The following is a 19,827-nucleotide window of genomic DNA, read 5'->3' on the forward strand; positions in this document are numbered from 1 at the left end:
TCAAAGTTCAGGAAACCGCCTCCAATCTAAGGTTCATCATAGGATGCTGTCAGTTTGGACTGTCCAACTCATGTGACTGAAATGTGTTGCACAGAATAAAGAAATGGTGTTGCTTTTTTACAGATATGCAACATAAGATTGTACTTTCTGCTGTAATTAATCAGTTGAACACTTTCAAGTGAAATTGTACGACATGATTGATTACTGAAAAACAAACTTAATATTAATTGGGATTTTAAGGTAGAAATCTTATTGCTTTTGCTATAATTTGCTTTCAATAAAATTTACTGACAGTAGAATGTAAACAAACATATGAATAAACGTTTTCTTGTTTCAAGTCAGACAAGAAAAAACATGAAGCAGTTTGGCCCACACTATATTTAAAACTGAGTGGTCTGTTTGTCATTAGGTGTTGTATTTTCCCTCTTCTGGTTTTTTATGTCCCATCTGAGCAGAGCTGTGTGTAGGTTCATGTACTGGAGCACAACAACAAAACTATTTAAACATGTTTCACATTCAGAGGGCAGATCCTTTTAGAAGAAGACGCTCCAAATCCCAAGTCTGAGAAGAACTGCAGATGAACCACAAACAAACACCCACAAATATTTCCGCATGACTGACACAATGCCTTATGTAACATGTGGTTAAATGATTTTATTTTGTCTTTTAGCGATCAGATGTTCCTACAGACCTTTGTCTTCCTCCCTTTTCCACTTCATGCATTGATTAACTCACATTGTGGTGGCCTCACAGCTCCATTCATCATGTAATTGTTTGGCCCCAAATACCACATCATGCTATACAAATTTGCCCCGTTCTGTGAGTTCTCTCAAATCTAGACTTGTTGCATTATAAATCTTCTAACATATCTAACTTCCTGTGGGTTATTCCAGCAATGCCAGAGTTCAGATGCAACAGATGAACTGAGTTACATGCCCTGGTGTAGCCATGACTACTTTTTGCTGGCTGAGGCTGGAAATGAGGCCATCTGTGCAGTTTCAGTGACCAAAGGCTGAATCAGAGGGTGGAAGAAGGGGGAACTGGGAGTGGTTAGAAGGGAGCTCACAGAGTGCTCAAGCAGGAGTTGTTGAAATGAGGAGGAAAAAAGGGGAGGTCACTGGAAAAAAGGCCACGTTTGAATATTTGTGGAGGAAGACAGAAGCTTGTTTGCAGGGTTTGGGGGGAAAGCACAATTGTGACATGTGTGGAATGGCATGTCACTAATAAAGCTCTGGTTAATTATTGGCTTAAAACTCTCGAAAAGTGCTGAACATTCCAGTTTCATTTATTTTTGGTGATCAATAGGGCAACTTTTCATGTCTTTCTCAAGATCCTTGATCAATAATACTGCTTGCTTGTCAATGTTAACTTGACATGTTAAGTAATTTAGCCTTACTTTAAAAAATTCCAATCTGGCTAAACATATTTAATATTAAATCCACAGCAATCTCCGCTGATTTACATATGGCATTAATTCTTAGCAAAACATATCAGCTTCTAGATTAAATGTATACATCGTTATACTTATGGAAAAGTCTGCAAACTTTACAAACTTAAAAATGACATTTTTATTCGTACCTCCAATAAGTGTTTTAAGCTGAACAAGGGTTTCCTTTTCTGCTTTATGTTAGGCTTTTCATATGTGCAAAAACTCACTGAACTTCTGTTGCACATACGCAATCAATTTATGAAGGCGATTCAAAAAGGACTCAACTAGTAAAACGCTGTTGCTCTGTCACACACTAGAGGGCGCACTTTCTTCAGTTTGAGGACCTTTCCTGATCTCTGCTCATAGAGCAGAAGCAGCCGTGCAGCACTTTGTAAATCTGCATTTGTAAATAATTGCACAGTGTTTTGGTTACTGAAAAAAATATTACATTATCTTTCGTTATGTTTTAATTTGACATCAAAAGTCAAAATTTTAGATATGTATGCTCAAGTTCGGGCAGGTAAATGTGAGTATTTAAAACTATAGTATTATTAATAGTACTATAGACTATAGTACTATAGTTAGTTATAGTTAACCAGGACTATAGTAATCCTGGTTATCGTACTTGATTAAAAAATAAGATAAGGAATAAAGAAGAAATGATGAATTTTACTAATGTTTTGATACTTGAATATAATTTCATTTAAGGGGTCATGGTGTAGATGTAGAGCGGTTGACCTTTGGTTATAAAATTACAAATTATAGCTGACAGAGATTCTTTTGTGTGACATTTAGAGATGATAGAAAGGGATGTAAATGAGTTTGTGTCTGTCAGTTGTGTGGGGTTTTGAATTTGTGGGGAAATGGTCCTCCCTTTAGGAGAAGACACATGAATCATCAGAAGTTTTGTCTGGAAGGCGGGAGGAGTTTGCAAGATGAAAAGAAGGTTCATGCAAGACGTTTTTGATGTAAACGTTGCACATGACTAAAACATTTTATTTTTACTTGAAGTGGCAATAGCGTTTACAATAAAGCATACTGGATGCATTAAAGGAACTGTTTAGCATTTCTAAAAGATATACAGACCTATAGGTCTGTCTATTTTTTTATGAGTTTTGACAAATTTGTCATTTTTCTCTTTTTTTTTCTTGGGTTAGCTGTGCTTCACAGTCATGCTTACAGACCACAGCAGCGTCTGTTGATGACATTGTAGATTATTTTGCCAAAACAATAATAAAAGTTGCAATCCACATATTTTCTGAACCAGGGTTGCTTGAGCCCATCCCACCTACTGCTGGGTACTGAGGACCGGTCACCAGTCTGTTACAGAGCCACACAACCGAACACACCCAGGGACAACTTAGAACCATTAAACAGACTACAAAGCATGTTTTTGGACTGTGGGAGGAAGCAGCAGTGCCTACAGAGAAAAGCCTTGCATGCACAAGGATAACATGCAAACATAGAAAGGACTCAATTGGGATTTGAACCAGGACTTTGCTCAGTGTGATGTGAAAGCACTGAACACTTTGACACAAGGCAGCCCTAGAGGAAACCTAATATTTCTTAAATAATTATAATAACAGCACAAACATAGTTTTATTTTAGCAATCATGTTTTTATTCAGCGTAATAGAGAACCATCAGTTTGCATTTTTGGTTTAAGGTGGCTTATCTATGTACAGCACATGGAAAAACATATGAGTCCCAAAAAACATTGTAAATTTAGGTCCATAAGCAAATGTTGTAACTTTTGGCCAAAGTTACTTTTTCTTTTGTGTGTTAGCAACCAAGGATTGTTTGTGCAAACAAAATTCTTTATGCAGCTGAAAACCAAGATTTGTATAAATGTGGGAAAAGCAAACAGCAGGGACAAAACGGAGTCTCGTGATTTAAGATGATTTAGAATGAAATCCAAAGCTGCGATAATCAAAAGGTCACAGTGCTGGAAAATTTTCAGCATTCCACATACAAATGTTAATTGTAGATATTTGTGACCTTTTTTTGAATTCAAAATATGTCTAAAAAACAACTATTGTCTTAGATATGGTTGTCATATAGAAAAAAGAAAAGTTTCAGGCCACAACTTTTTTTTAATATGGGTTATATATAAAAGTATTCACCCTTGACTTTATGGGTCTAAGTAAAACCAATGATGGTCACTCATATAGAAACAGAGGCACGTTTGGAAGGAAATGATTTCTATCATCTCACTCAAAGTTCTTGTGAGCACATCTTACAACAAGAATCTCACAAACAAACAGTGTTTTATGTTTCTCTTTTATGTTTTATTGCCAATACCAAGATTTTTACAAGACAGCACTCTATGAAAACACATTTTCAAAGGTTTGAGAATTTGTGCCAATTTTTGCAGTTGATTTGCAGCAGAAGTTGAAATAATTCAGAACCACCATTGAAATATCCATGTCGGTTTATGCTTTAAATTGACAGTTAAACTGTTATCATTGTTTTTTATGAATGAAATGAACAATAAAAATTAAATGAAATGAAATGTTGTGAATTCTTTGCAAATCCCACCTTTTTAAAAGATTTATGCTTAACAGATTATTCTATCAAGCCACTAAAAGTATTTAATAAAACCTTAAATTAATCAAAAAAAGACTGAAGATATTGTATTAAGTAACTTTTTTTTAAATTTATTTTTAATATTGAAGTAATCTTCCCACAGTTTGAATTTAAAAAAAAGCCCCTTTTGGAAGTTCGTTTCTCTATTTGAGTTTAGCCCCCAGGTTTTTATGCTTTGGTGTCTCTGCTTTGGCAACTCTGTCTTTATGATGTTATGTCTGCCAGAATCTAAGCATTTTGTCACATTTCTTACTAACATTATTTGATTGATTCAATTTGAATGATTTTTAACGTTACGTCTCAGACATTTTTTTCCATCTCTGCCAATCTGTCTTGATTTTTAAAAATATCTTAATTCAGTTCGTGTTTTTTTGACATTATGTCTGTTTTCACTGCCTGCTGCTGTCCCTTTCTCAGGTTATGATTTTGTTTCTGAACATTCTGACCTGCTCTTGCTTTTATTATTTACATTTATATATTTTAAAGTTAATTTAGTTCAAATAAACAGCTCTCAAATCTAAACTAATGGATTCTAAAATGCCCAAATACATGGAGTAAATGGCTCAAGAAAATACAGTTCAGAGTTAAAATAACAATTTTAGCACCTTAGATGTAAATACTCTATGCACGTAACAAATAATGCTTCCAACAGATAATTAAAAGATTTTAATTCTAAATTTATAGAAGTGAAAATACGTTTTTTATGAAGACTTCTATTTTATTTATTTTTTGCCAAACATTCATACTTCAAGTTTAAATACTTTTTGATAGTTTTATGATCATTAACTTACTAAGAGTAGTAGTGTTGATCCTTTCACACGTGTAAAAAGCATGAAGCTGCGCTCATCCAGGAATGTCATCTTAACTTCCTCCCCTCAGCCACTAACCATCACGCTCAGTTGTCTCTGTTTGTGTCTCTTCAGTTCATTTCCCATGGAGATCCCTGCAGCCAGGAATGTTTTCTAGAGTCTTGAGAGCAGAGCGCCGTCGTGACCACACGCCTCTACACAGGCTCTGCTGCCTCCTACAGAGTTCTCACCAGGAAGATGCACACAGACGGCACCGGTATGTGGAAAGCCTCAAATGCGGGACCAACTAAATGACACAGTGACTCTGAGGCATCATGTGAGTGACAGGGCAGACTGTGGACGAGGCATGAAGCTGTGAAGAATGTTAGGATGGCACCGTGAAGGGCTGAATACAAAAAAAAAAGTCTGTGCAGCATCCTAAAGAGGAAATAGAAGCTGCTTTTCGCCCCCTCAAAAATTTGTTCTTTTTTTGATGGTGTTTACAGAAAAACATAAACTTTATGATGAAGGAATGTTGGGAGGATTTGATGGAGCTTAGGTTGCTTAGTGACAAACACAAAGCAAATTACAAAAAGATCAGAACCATGAAAAAAAAAAACTTTTGATAGGAAACCCTGTACTTTGGTGTTTTTGCTCTCACCAAAAAAAAAAAAAGAAAAAAAAAGAAAAGAAAAGATGAAGAAATAAGGAAGATCTGTCAGTCTTGTGGAAAAGGATATCAAACACAGTGATGTACATGACTTCTTCCATAAACAAGGCTGGAGTAGTAATGAAAACCTGATTTGATCAAGTTGTTAAATGAATATGGAATGAAAAGATTTCATAGATTTAATCAAGAATAACTATTGGACCATGCTTTGGTGCAAACCTTTGAGTGGAGCAGGGTTGTCACTGAAAACAACTTTAAGTTCTACAAAACAGACATCTACAAAGATTTTAAAAATCCCATCGGATTTATAAAAAAAACAATCTTACTGTGATTTACTGTAAGTGTTGATGTCTCATGTGCAGTTTGTCTCAGTAAAAGTGCACCCATTGTATTAGGATCTGTAGCATTTTTTTTCTTCTTGATTTGCTGTTTCATTTAAGCCGATTTCTCAGTTAATATTCATTCATATTTTTGTGTTCTATCTTTGAGTCTGGTCCTTTAATCACCTGTTCATTGAACACACCTGAATGGAATTCCAGTCATCGTATGTTTTTTCTTTCTTCGTTACATCATGCCTCAGTTGTCTCAGGTTTTCTCCTATTATTCAGTTAAAAATACAATTCTGATCTCATTTTGTGTTCTTGTGGCATTTTTCTGATGATGGACGACATACATGAAAAATAAAAAATCTTAAAATTGCATTTCTGAGTATTTCACAATTCAAATTATTTTAAAGCAGGAGACAGAAAAAAGTTATTGGAAAAAAAGATTGAAGTGTAATGTAGAACCTACAACGGCAATCCATAAGCTTCCTGCTCCACTCTAGTCTGATCCGTCTACTTTGAGACATATGGATCAGCATTCATCTTAGTTTTCCTCGTCTTAGCTGGAATCTGACTCAAACTGTTTGGCTGGATACATCCAATACTGCCGCTTTTGTTGCAGCATTAATGTTAGGTTTGGGTTGTGAGGGCCTTTGAACTAGCGGGAGAGAGTGTAAACAAAGGGATGATGGGAAGTTGAGTCGAGCTCCCACAACTCAGCGATGAAAATCTGAAGAACTAATGAAATAAGAGACCATTGGGAATGCCTTTTTTTTAAAATTCTTTTTATTTTTCTGTATTGTCTGCCCGCTTTAAAGAGAACTGTTCCTGAATCTCATCATACCATGTGTAGTGACAATCAAGACTCTATTCTATTCTATTCTATTCTATTCTATTCTATTCTATTCTATTCTATTCTATTCTATTCTATTCTATTCTATTCAGATTTAAAAATAATCTGATAGGGACTTTAATCATTGCATCAAGTAATCACCAACTTACATTTGATCTTCTACAGATCAACCTCCACCTTTCTGATAGACACTTGCAGTAAAGGTACATAAGCTTTGACTTTTCTGTTTTTGCATTTCCGGCACAAAAATTCAGAATAAAGCAAAATAAAATAAGTAGACGTTTGTGTTTCCATAAGAAACCATGCTTTTACTGTAAAGTTTCTCATCCCCCAGATGAAGTTTTGAACCACTTTCTTCACTTTCTTGCACTTTAAAAGCAAAATGAAGGAAGAATGGCATGTTTGGAGGCTATTCTCCAGTACTTTCTGACAGGGTTGTGGGGGATGGGAGAGGGTGTCCGGAGGAGGGACTGGAGCTGCAGGAGACGTCAGATGGGGGGCTGGCTTTGTAGGAGGGAGAATGGAAAGAGAAAAACGTCCTGAAGAACGGCTCTGCTTTTCAGTGAATGACTGCTGGGAGAGCTGGGCTGCCCCGGGCAGACATCCACGACCTCATCTTTCTGCCTGCAGAGTTTGGTAAGTGAAAAGGCCGTGCAGCAGGAACACTGTGGTCATCAGTGGACCCTGTTGTGGAGGCTGGCATTTGGATTTCATTTGATTTATGTCTGTAGATACAATGAAAGTATTTTTACTCAAACTATTGGCTGCCAAAGTGACGTTCTAAAGTTTTTCAGCAGCTTTTCTAGGGAGTGTTTGCATCTTTTTTTTTTAAAAAATGTTTTAGTTCCAGTTAAGGTTTCTGGTATTTTATTACTAAATCCTATATGTTACCACTTGTGGGGAAGTTTGTTTTGACTGCTCCACTGTCAAATGCAACACGTGGTAGGATAGCATCATACAACACAACGACTTTTACCATTTTTTTGTTGCCTCTTTGTCCTAAGTCCAGACCTAAAACGTGTCCACAGAGCGGCCCTCTCCCCTCTTTTTCCTCCACAACCTTCTGTCCTTGAAGTACAGGGAGGAGGTCCATCTATGTGAGAGCCACCCATGGAGCTCTCGGCCTGAGACGCACTCAGCTGGCCAGGAAGGGAAGTGGTACTACATCATAAGCTAAACAAAACCAGAAACATCTGGGGTGTTTATACAAGCTTAGCTCAAGGACAAATTCGTCCCTGTTTAAGAGGAACAAATCATCTGTCAGCTGAACAACCTACGGGTAAACAGACATTTACAATTCAAAAGATAGACGCTCAGTAAATTCCAGGAATTGTTCTTTAGTGCCGTTAGATTAGCGTTAACTTTAGTGTAATTACCCAAACCTGACATTTTTCCCAGAATGAGTTTTGGCAGGTGCAGACTTGTATGTCACAGAGGGAGCCAAGTGAAGGTGATGGGTGCAAGAGATCTCTTCACTTTCATCAAAACAAAGTTTGCCTTTAACCCAGTAAAAAAAGAAGCTTTTTTTTTGTCATTTACAAAGCTTACTGGTTTAACTGGAGAACATTTTAAATTCCCTGTTTGCACTTTCAAACTGTTTTGTGTTTTTCTTGAATGGCATGTTTCTGTCAGACAAACTAGTTTCTACACAGAGGTTGAAAATACATTTTCAAAGACCTTGTCCCGATTTTTAATTGTTAAAAGAGGTAAATAAGTCATGTGATTTTTGGAGGAAAAAATATCTTTGATGAAGAAAAAGGCCACAATACATTAGTTTGATGATACAGTTCTTCACACACAGACACGGCTTGGCCTTGAAACTTCCTCCCACAATGTTACACAAACTATTAGTTAATCATAAGGGGGGAGGGGGGGCAGCCTAAACTCTGAGGCAAATTTCTAATGAACTGCTGCTCTGTAGAAACTATGTCCCAGAAAGGGACATTTAAAAAAAATGGCTAAAAACGGCATGATCATAATTAATAGACCACTGGAAACACTTCTACAGTAGATCAAAAGATGATTGTGTGGGACTTCAAACAAATGGTTTCTGCAGAACGCCAGTAGTTCATTAGCGATTCGCCCTTTGAAATGTGGGCAGGACTGTTGTGCTGATCGGTGCTAATCAAGGCTGCCCCGACTTCCCATCATCCACATGTTCACATCTGTTTATCTCCTGCGAGCTTACAGCCCATCACACCCCCAAGCTAACATGACCAGAGCAACAAAAACAGGGAGAAATTTCAGAGCTCCCCAGCCGAACAGCTTGAACGAGGAAAAGGTCTGCTTAAGGTTGTCAACAGTATGTTTCTTATACAGGACATAAAACTTACATCTTTAATATTGCATTGATAATTATTTTAAGATTGTACATCAGAATACAGCAGAGCAGGGAGCTTGTGGCCCGCCCAGCATATTTTCTACTAATACTAATCTTTGTCCACGGCATTTTTTTCATCTGCTCCTGATTCACATCAGAAATACTCAGAAATGCAATCTTAAGCTTAATTTTTTTATATTTCTATGGATGTCTTCCATCATCAAAAAATGCCACAAGAAAATGATAAATCTTAGTCTTTAAATGTCTTCTCGCATGTGGAAGCAGCAAAGTTTTATTTTCCTAAGATTCTGAAAAACATGTTTCTAGAGAAAATGTTACACTTATTGCAGAGAAGATGAGGCAAGAAGTCAGATGTGGTCAGATCTGCTCAAAAATAGTCAATGCTGCCTCATTGGCACGTGTGACGATGGAAATGCCCTACATAGAAAGCCATGAAGACAAAACAACAGGTGCAAAGCAGCAGCAGAGCCGGGCAGTCGCGCCTGGTTTTGAGGGACAAAAAGACAAGGGTCATTGAAGGCTTTTGTGCATCAGAAACCGCAGGCCCACAGGGGGCCACGGTGACCTGTCGCTGAGAGTGAAGGAGAGCTTTCTGGGCTGCCTTTGAGAGTTGAAAAGGGAGTTGTGTGTCAGGGGGGGGGGGGGGGGGGGGGTCTTTGTGTGCCTTCACCAAATGAAGAGCCCTGATTTTATCCAGGTTTTTTTTGGCATGCACACAGACACACAGTTAGGAGTCTGGCTGAAACGTTTTGCTGAAGCAGTCATGCGTTTTGATGCAATCATGTCCCGGATGAGTGAACGCAGCCATGGCACCTTTTAGTTTATGGATGTATGTTTGTTGTATGTTTGTTTTTGTGTGTGTGTATTTTCTGGTGAACTGTCAAAGGGAAGCGTTTACTTGTTGTTTACATTTTGGGGTCTTCTTGGTGTCATTAGGGTAGACGGTCTGGTTGTTGTATACAAAATTCAGAACTCCTGGCGTACTTTCCGTCATCATGCGCCGTCCTTGAATTGTTTTATAGTGCTTCATCAGGGTTTGTGAAAAGAATTTAATTAGCTGAGGCATTAAACAGGCTTTTGGTGGCGCCCATCACTCACAGGCTGAAGTTATGAGACACAACTTGTGGTAAAAGTCCATCCATGGGAAACATTTCTCTTCTTGCAGCTCTATCATTCCGTGTTTATAGAGGGCAACAAAAGTGGCGGCTCACATGGTTATGCTTAGCATGAGAGGTTTCTTTAAAAAGAGGCTCTTGTTTTATTAGATGTGGGGCAACTGAAGGAGCTTTGTGTAAATTACCAAAACCTTACTCATCTTTCTGGTGTTTCTCTTGTCTTCTGAGAAAACGTTTGACATGTAGAACACTGTGAGAGCAGGTGGAGCTCTTCAACCCTGAAGTGTTTAGGCGCGGCTTTGAAAGGTATTTGGAATGAAAATTCATAAGCAATGTGTGCAATATTTTTTTTTCAATGCCACCCCCAGTGCTGAATATGATTTGAAATCAGTTTTAGCTCCCTGGAGGTAAACTTAAATTGGTGTTGTTGTTGCTCAGCAGATAAAAATGAGCCGTGATCAAAGTTTTCAAGTCAACACAAGATCGGATTCTCTGAGTTGTGTCTGAACAGAAACCTGTTGAAAAAAAGACAGCGGAGCCTGATCGGAAAATTAACTGGAAGTTCAGGCCGCATTGTTTTCTTGTGCCTCATTTCACCTTAAGCTCGACCGATTGCATTTTTTTATTTAGGGAATACATGCTTGGTTCCTTTTTTTCCTTTTTTGGCTTTGGAAGACCTGAAAAAAAATCGAATTGTCATTAGTGGTTCACGATTTGCTCAGTACACAGAAGATGGTGAAACACCCCTCTCTGTGGTTTTGGTCTGAGTGCGTTCCTCATGGCTGGTCCAGATGTTTGACCTAACCAGAACAGAGCAGGCGCTTAAGGGGCAGTTTGCCTTGGTTTGAGGTTTCTGGTTCAGGACTTGTGAGTGAGGAAAGTCCATTAATAGAGCAATGTTGAACCACTTCAAGTGGGAGGTCATCCTATCTGAGAGGCTCTCCTGAGACACCAAAACATTTGGGCCATCTCTCACAGGTTTATGTCTAAGAGTGGAATTGGTTCTCATCGTGTCTTAACTGTTCTGTTTTGGAAGTTCTCCCCAATAAAGTAAAAAAAAAAAAAAAAAAAGAAGAAGTCTGAGTCAGTGATGCCCTGGACCTCTCACCCACCCACCCACCTTGACACCTCATTCTAGTCCACCCCCTCAGATCAAGCTGTATTGGCCTGCACTCATTACCTCAGCAGCTTGGCATGCGACCAGCACCGCTGCTGATATCTCAGACCAATTACTCTACAGTTACTCCTCAGCGGCTTCCTCTATGGCCAACTGACTGACCCACTTCTGCCACTAATGGGGAGCTTTGTCTGGGGCTTTGACCGAAACTGATATTTTTGTTTATTAAGAGATAAGTTTATTGCTGTTCAGACTGCTCTGCCAGCGCTAGGTTTGTGTTGATAGCTGTTTTTCTAAATCTGTCTAGGAAAAGGGAGACTGCTGGGAATGACTGGAAAACCGTGTGTGTGTTGGCATTAGGTCTCACTGCATGCATGTGTGTGACAAGTGTTGGTTTCTGTTGGGGCTGCTGGGCATTGTGGGATGCGTTAGGGTCCATATCTGTTGTTTAAACAATATTCCTGAAATGTTCAGCCTTGGCAATAAAATCTGAAGAGAGCTGCAGTTACAAAGATCTGACACCTTCAGGAAATATTTTAGAAGCAACAGGGAGGCAGAGACCTCTCACCCACTTTACCGTGATGACTGAGTTTTGAATAAATCATAATTCCGAGTGTCTGATGTGGCGTGAAGTGTAAAAATACTCCTCCCTCAGGGGTCACTTCAACACAAAGAAAAGACTGACCTGTTCTGCCAAAGCACTTTCCTAGAGTTCTGTTCAACAACCAGCAAACAAGTGGAAAGTTCTCATCGGTCTCAGGATGCAGTGACCTTTCTGCACACTAAACATCACAGTAGTACTTGATAAATGCAGCATGCACATGCTGGCAGCAACATAAAGCTGCAGTGCAGATCAGTCAGATGCACAGGTCCTACTAATTTCCCTATGACTCTCTTGGAAACCCCTGCAGAAAAGGAGAATAAACTTCTCATTACCCTCTGATTGTATGCTTTTGAAGGACAAAAGCATGTAGGACGAGCGAGGAGATTTCCTGTAAGACTCCAGGATGGCTCACAAGGTGCGTCCTGACTACTTCAACAAGGTATGTTTAGGCTCCTTCTCTGTGTTTTGAAGGGGCAGAGCTGCTAATTTGCGGGCACTGCAGTCTTAACAGACAGCGCCATGCTCAGCCTGGATAGACTGTAATCAGCAGCAAAGTGACGCTTCACAGAGTCACTTCAGCTTTAAACCTGGCAGATATAAGCAAAACGTTTGGGAAGATGTTTGCACACATCAACAAGTGTACGGAATCTTTTCAGTGAAGCTGTGCTGAAGTGCCTCATGTGGAGTGAAACCATTGTAGCGGCTGCTGAATGGAAACTGGTAATGATAAGGGAAGCCCCGATGTGGGGAGAGGCCTGAAATAAACTCAAGGACCATGATAGAAGTAGAAGGAATTCCCTAAACTGTCTTCAACCACATTAAGCCACTTCAAAATACCTGCTAGTATTTTTGACTGGCCCCTCCTCATAACCACTGCTCCCCAGAGTCACAAACACGCTCCTGCAGATATGAACGTGCTGTAATCCTGTCTGAGTGATGGCGTTTGGGCCAAAGGAACATCATCTTCAAAGGGAAAGACACTGATTCTTCCTGTTTATTTTAGGCTACTTCCTTTTTGACTCACATTAAACTGTGATGCTCTGCTATGGCTCAACTCAGTTGTAATTGAATAAAACTATCTTTGTTTATTGTGAACTGAGTCATTTCATGTAGACTGCACACAAATTATTGTGAATAAGGTTTCATGTCATCTGTAATCAGGAACAAACATTATAAGAGAGTAAGTCCAAAAGAGAACACTTTTATTTCTGGTAAGATAGATGCTGATAATGTTATAGATTTCATCTATCTGAAAGTCCAAGTCTGTTTCCATGATGTACCTAAAATCCTGACGTAACTTAGGTTTTAGAGAAAGAGATTGAAGGTTGATGGATGGATCCATCCATCTGTCTGTCCATCCATCTTCAAAACCTGCTGAATCCCTTTTGGGGTCATGGAGTTGTGAAAGCAAACCCAGCTACTTTTGGGTGAAGGTGGGGTACAGCCCGAACAGGTCGCCAGTCAGTCTGTTGCAGGACTACACGCTCACACACTCACATGTAATCCTGGGGGCAAAGCCAGAGTTCCTGGAGAAAATCCATGGATGCATGGAAAGAACATACAAAGTCCACACAGAGAGGTCCCGGCCGGAATGTGACCCTTGTGCTATCCTGGGCACTTTAATGTTTGGAGTTGGGTCATCTAGACCCACTAGACAGTGTGTTGAACCTTTTTTCTTCAATGATTTGTGATCCTCACTGGTGTCCATGGATTACATGAAATCTTTCCACCTTTATCCACCTTTGTCATTGTGGGAATAACACATCAATGTAAGGGTGGGGTCATCTAAGATAGCACAAGGGTTAAACCAGGGTTCACGCTGTAAAGGGAGAGGGCTAACCACGATGCCACTGTGGAGCCTGTCTGTAAACTCTTTTTTTTGTTTCTCTGGGCCAAACATGATGCTTGTCTCTCTTTTCTGTGTTATCTTGTCTGTGTTTAGCTGCAGAAAGTAGTTCTGATCCCTTCAGTGATGTGTTGAATTCAGCAACACACTGAATCCACCGATCCAGATTCACCTGATGTGAATGAAATGTAATTGAAGTTGAAGTGTCATCTGCATAATTGTGGTCAAAATGATTGCTGCCTTGTCTCAGCCAGCCTTAAGGAAGCATGTGCAGATTAAACAAAAGAGGCCCCAGGATGGACTTTTAAATTTGCTTGATGGGAATAAGGCAAAGTTGTATAAAAACAACAAAATACAACAAAGTAGGTCAGAATTCTTCTGAAGAGAATCACATCTGCATCCGAACAGTTTCACATCACATACCTGGTGCTTTGATGTCTTTGCCATGCCTTTGCATTTATGCTCTTTGGCAGTTTTCTGGTTCATGAATTGGCATTCAACTTTAAAAAGAATCTCTGAATAAGATTATGCTCTCATTTCGTGGCCAGTGAAACCCAACGTTTTGCCTTGAAATGAGTCAGATTGTATCAGACATTGTTCAGCGTCAGAGCCCATTCTCCTCAGACATGGTGGGAGGATTCACGACCTTGAATAGAGGCTGGAGCAGCAGTTTTGTTGTAACACAATCTCCTCTTTTTTCCCCCCTCAGGTCACTGGAGTGATTTAAAGCTCCTAATGAATGCTTATGTGCTGAACTTTTCATCCTCAACAAGATGACAGATTTAGTGAAAGTTGGAGCATTGACACTGAGAGATGCATCTGCTTTTAGGAATTGAAATCCATAAAAAAGAAATGTATACATTTACAAGACTGGTTAAGCCTTTATATTGACTCTTAAAGGTGACTTTTCACAAAAGCTTGGCTTGTTGTCATTAAGGAAAAAAGAAAAAGTACACATACTTTCTTTTATTTGCATTAGGGTATTTGGAGCTCAGCATGTCTTCATAGAAGCCATTGGAAATAAATCCCTTAGATTATTTATCAACATTTTAAAGACTAATCTATGATTCCTATATAACTTGTCCAGGCTGGAGAGGCTTACTTACCTACAACAAACCAGTAAAGTATGCAAAAAATGTCAAATAATGTCTCCTCTTGAATGAGATACTGATCTGTCTGTTCTGCCTAGAAATACAGAGGGAATCGGTGGAGTCATGGGAAGCTTGAAAAGCCTCTTATTTCCCTAATGTGCGCTATCATCCAGATTCAGAGAGTCTGGTACTGTTGTCTTTGATGCTGGAGGAAGAACAGTCAAGGAACCAAAGAGGGCTTTTTATTTCCAAAATAAGTATCAGAATTGTCCTCCTGTTGAGAAGATTTCAAAAAGATTTTCAACAAATTGATAAATTATCTGCTTTCTTTAGATAATAATAAACACAAAATGACAAGGATTGTGAAATGAGATGACATAAATGAAAATCAAGCTGCAGGCTTATGAATTCTTTTCCATTTTTACTGGCTTGAGGTTTGTGGAAACTTGCTTTGTCATTGTAATGTGAGCCTGTGGTGTGAACACGCTGCAACACACTGCCTGAATTACAATGAATGTTAAAGTTGATTTTTAAGCTTTTGCACTCCCACGCTGACATAGAAAAAAAAACTTGCTGTAATTCAAACTTTTATTTATTTGGGTATCTGTTGTTTCAGTTGTAAACAGTTTGTCTTTTAGGAAGGAAAAGGCAAAGTGTTTGCAAAGTTAATTCATCGACTTTCATGTCTGTACATAACCAGTCACACGGAGGAATTCTTCCCTCTGCAGGCCTTGTTAGTACCTGAATGTGAGAGATGGATATCATAGTCTTCTGAAAAAACATAGACCTCTCTTGAGTTATCCCATCCCAGTGTAAACCCTGCACATACTTTCTGGGTTTTTGTGACATCAGAGGTATCTGTGAAGCCTCTTATGTTCAAGAAACTCTGAGATGAAAGCTGCTGGCAGAAACTTCTCACATCAGCTAGTAGAGAAAAAAAGTTGGACCGAATATCAAAATATTACTGTTATGGCGACATCAGCATTAAGAAGTATCACAAAAGTACAGAGGACTCTGTGTCTGAATGGTTATCTGAAGACTTTCCAAAGTGAAAGCAGATGGCCTTAAACGCCACATGATGGGGTATTTGTTTGAATGGATAACGCAGCCCTTGTTGTGTGATTTACAGTTCTGAGGATCAGGCATGCTCTACTCTTTCTTGTTAAATGTGGCATGCTGCAACAAAGCTCTGCACTGATCCGTGATGCCAACATGCACCAGGCTGCTGTCTTACTGATAAAACTCAGCACCCAAAAAATGACTTTTTTAAATTCTTTGTGACTTTTTCTGCATTCATTAAAACCTTTCTCAAAGCTTGATAATTGCAGATGGAAAAGATGAGAAAAAAAGTAGAAATAGAAAATCCCACAGATCGATGAATAAGATTTGTGATTCATCAGGCTTTTTCCTGTCTGTGCACGCATCTAGTTTGACTAATTCTTTAACTTTCTTATGTCTGCCCTTTAGGTTTCAGGTGGCACCATGACTACAAGAAGCTGCTTTAGAGCGTTGTAGCTGTTTGGAACGACGGGAGCATCATCTTTCATCAAAGAGAAGGAGGGAAAGGAGAGGCTGTCCTGAGAGGGGAATAAGATCAGCCACATAGATTGGAGCGAGGAACTCACCTCACCATCTTGTTTTAAAGAGACTTGAGGATTTGTTTGACTGGCCTTAAAGCGTCTGAGACCAAACGCCATGTGTCATGTCATTGTGACGTGCCGCTCCATGCTGTGGACTCTGCTCAGTATTGTGGTGGCCTTCTCTGAACTCATCACCTTCATGAGCCCCGATTGGCTGCTGGGACCTCCTCATTCAGACTCTGAAGTGAACGGGGCCGGAGTGGACTCCGGGGAATACAGACCGTCGCTTGGCCTCTACAGCCGCTGCCTTCGCGTCGTCGGGGTGAGCTGTGGACCTTACGCTGGGACTTTTGGGGAAGTTGCCAGTGGATTCTGGCAGGCTGCCATGTTGTTTCTGGCAGCAGGGACGCTTGTGCTGGGGCTCGTGGCCTGCATCTCCATCTTCAGCCTGTGTTTTCAGAGCATTTTGAAGAAGAGCATATTTAACATCTGCGGACTGCTCCAGGCTATTGCAGGTGAGACCAAGATCCTCCACAAACACACTTTGGTTTAACTTGTTTAGGTTAATTAAGCTTTGTCCTTTTTGTTTAAGTTTTAAACGAACAAGCAAAATAACACTGAAAGGTGACATTTACTGCAGGGGGGTTTAAACTTTTTGGGAAGGAGGGCCAGATTTGGTGAGGTGAAAATGTGTGAAAGCCAACCAATCGGCCTGTATTCTTTGAACCCTTATAATGAAATTACATGCAAATTAACTTTTTTAAGAAAAACAGAATTTAGCCAATCACAGTAAAAAATTGTACACATAGTTTTCAGAAAGTGCTGAGGGTGACATATTATTGCTTCCATGACATGAGTCTGCAGGCCTGTGAAAACCTGAATGTGGGCCTGACTTTGGACATGTCGGATCTGTTGTCCTGGAATGATTTACTGTCGGAATAAAATTAAAGCACGGATTCTAACCTTCTGTCTATATTACACAATTTAATCTCCCCCTAAAAATATGATAACAATAAGTAGTACTATTTGCTCATAAAATGTTTTTTTTTAAGGAAGACAATTCGAATGTGTTAGCTAGTTTGTAGAACATTTTCTCCAAATTCATCACAGTATAATGGTAAAATTAGCAGCTAAAGTTCTTTTAGTTGTTTTTGTAATTGTTTTTCACATTTGGCTCTCACAGGTGTGTTTTTAAATGGATTTTGATAGCATTAGATCATTGCTTGACCTCATGTTTTAAGACCGAAGGGGTGGCACCAGCTGTTTGTGTCCTCGTATCACAAGTCTAAACCTCGTCAACTAAAAAATTGATGCAATCTTTACCACCGTTGAGTCACTGTGTTTTTCCTGGCAGTCTTTTTCTGCTCTGTGGTTCATTCTTTGTGTGAATAAAACCGCTCATCTTGCCGTGTGTTCTCTCCATATCTCTGCCTCAGGTCTGTTGCTGATGGTGGGCCTCATGTTGTACCCTGCTGGCTGGGGATCACCAAAGGTGATTGGTTACTGTGGCGCTGAAGCTGCACCCTTCAAGCCCGCTAACTGCTCCCTTGGCTGGGCTTTCTACGCCGCGATAGGAGGAACACTGGCTACCTTTCTGTGTGCCGTCCTGTCTGCACAGGCTGAGATCGCCACCTCCAGTGATAAGGTTCAGGAAGAGATTGAGGAGGGCAAAAGTCTGATCTGCCTGTTCTGAGTTAGAGCTGCCTGAAGTGGAGTCCCACACGTCTCAGTCAGTGAGGATGAACACTTCTCTGAGGGTTGAATAAAAGATAGTCGATTGACAAAGTCTTGCAAGCTTCCTTTGAAAAATTCTGCTAAGGCCTACGTAAGAGGAATAACAACTAATAACTGTCTGGATCTCAAGGTCAAGTTCCCACAGACTGTTTTCTAATGCAAACTTTTATCTAAAATAAACCACTGTTCTTATATGAATTCAATTAGTGAATAACAGTGTTGTGACCAAGGACAGAACACGTACTGCTGGTAAGATGCTGTGGATGTTTATAGCCTCATAATGATCTTAATCCCTGTGCTTCACCTGCAAACCACTAATCATAAGCAGACATTCTTACCAACAGACCCTACAACTGCTTAGACGTCATCTGTTTGTAATCAAGTATCAACTCCTGAGAATCCTACATTTTCCTAAAGTGCATCTTCTGAAGCTGGGGGCTCACTTCAAAACACTTTTTTTCTGCCAAATGGGCTGATTGATGATTTGATAACACGGAAAAGATGAAAGAAGAGATGGTAGATTTGGGGCTTTGAGCTTTTCTAACTGAATGTGTGCCTTGCATTGCAACTAAGGTTGTGCTGCATTGGTGCAGAGTTGTATCACTTTTGCTACATCGTTGTTTTTTGGAATTTGTTTAGGGTCAATTAGAGCTGATTTTCCCTCCAAAAATTATTACTTTTGTAGTATTTTTGTATACAAACAGCACCTCATATTTGTTTGTTTTTTTGCACCTGCCTGGTTTTTGTATTGCTAAATATCTGATTACTTTACTGCTCCATATGTCACTTTAAATGCAGCCTTTCCTGTGCTTTTTTTTTGTTGTAGATGAGATGTGCAATATTTCTGCCTCAGTTTTTTAATGAAAGAGTAAAAGGTTTCAGACATTGAACTGTTTTTGTCCACTTGGTTGCAATAACAAGAATTATTTTTTAATGTGATGCTATATGTATGAGAGACTGAAATATTTTTGCATTTAAAGACCCACTAAGATCATCTTTTGATCTATTTTAAAAATGTTCCCAGTGGTCTTTTAATTATAATTATCATTTTTAGCCAATATATTAATAATGAAAAAAAAAAAAAACCTTGCTGCTTTCAAGGACAGTTGGCGATAAGCAATTCCATCCGTTTCCTGTTGCTGTGAGCTCTCTGTTTACATGCTCTCATGCTGGCTTACAGCCCCTCACTACCCCAAACTGACATTACTGGTGCAACAAGAATGGCGAGAAATTGTGGTGCTATTTAGCAGTGCAGTTTATATGCCAGAGTGGACGAGGAAAATGAAGATGTAGATCTATTTGTTTGCAAGTGGATAGATCAGAATGGAGCGGAGCAGGGAGCTTGTGACCACAAACAAGCTTTTCCAAATGGCCTTTTTTCATCTGGTTTAAAAAGAAGAAATACTCAGAAATGCAATTTTAAGCATAATTTTCCTAATATGTGTCCTCAATCACCAGAAAAACGAGGTATTTAAAAGACTGCAGGTGGGTTATTTTCCAAAACCGGCTGGCTGTACCTTGGTTTTTAGAGGAAACACTGACATCTAGTGGTAGCAAGTAAGTATTACAGAGCAATAACTCCTAGACGTCAAAATTGTTTTTCCTTTGTGGTTTTGGTGTTAGTTTTGTACTCAATTAAAAAAACGTTGGCACTTAAAGTTTAACATAACAAAACATCAAAATATAGATGAAAGATTTTAATGTGATTCTTTATTCTATTAAGTGTAAATAAGAGACAATGTTTCTAAAAG

At 39.3% G+C, this 19,827-nt stretch overlaps 1 protein-coding gene across 1 annotated transcript; it reads left to right on the forward strand.

The window, feature by feature from the left end:
* Positions 1-7,135: 7,135 nt before the first annotated feature.
* LOC101158202 (LHFPL tetraspan subfamily member 2 protein) lies at positions 7,136-18,966 on the forward strand. The gene is made up of 3 exons (XM_004072282.5): positions 7,136-7,284; positions 16,230-16,857; positions 17,779-18,966. The coding sequence occupies exons 2-3, from the start codon at positions 16,458-16,460 to the stop codon at positions 18,033-18,035; spliced, it is 657 nt and encodes a 218-aa protein (XP_004072330.1). The 5' UTR covers positions 7,136-7,284; positions 16,230-16,457; the 3' UTR covers positions 18,036-18,966.
* Positions 18,967-19,827: the final 861 nt, after the last annotated feature.

The sequence above is a fragment of the Oryzias latipes genome, chromosome 9, assembly GCF_053564925.1.
Source record: "Oryzias latipes strain Hd-rR chromosome 9, Olatipes_Hd-rR_3.1".
Taxonomy (NCBI): domain Eukaryota; kingdom Metazoa; phylum Chordata; class Actinopteri; order Beloniformes; family Adrianichthyidae; genus Oryzias; species Oryzias latipes.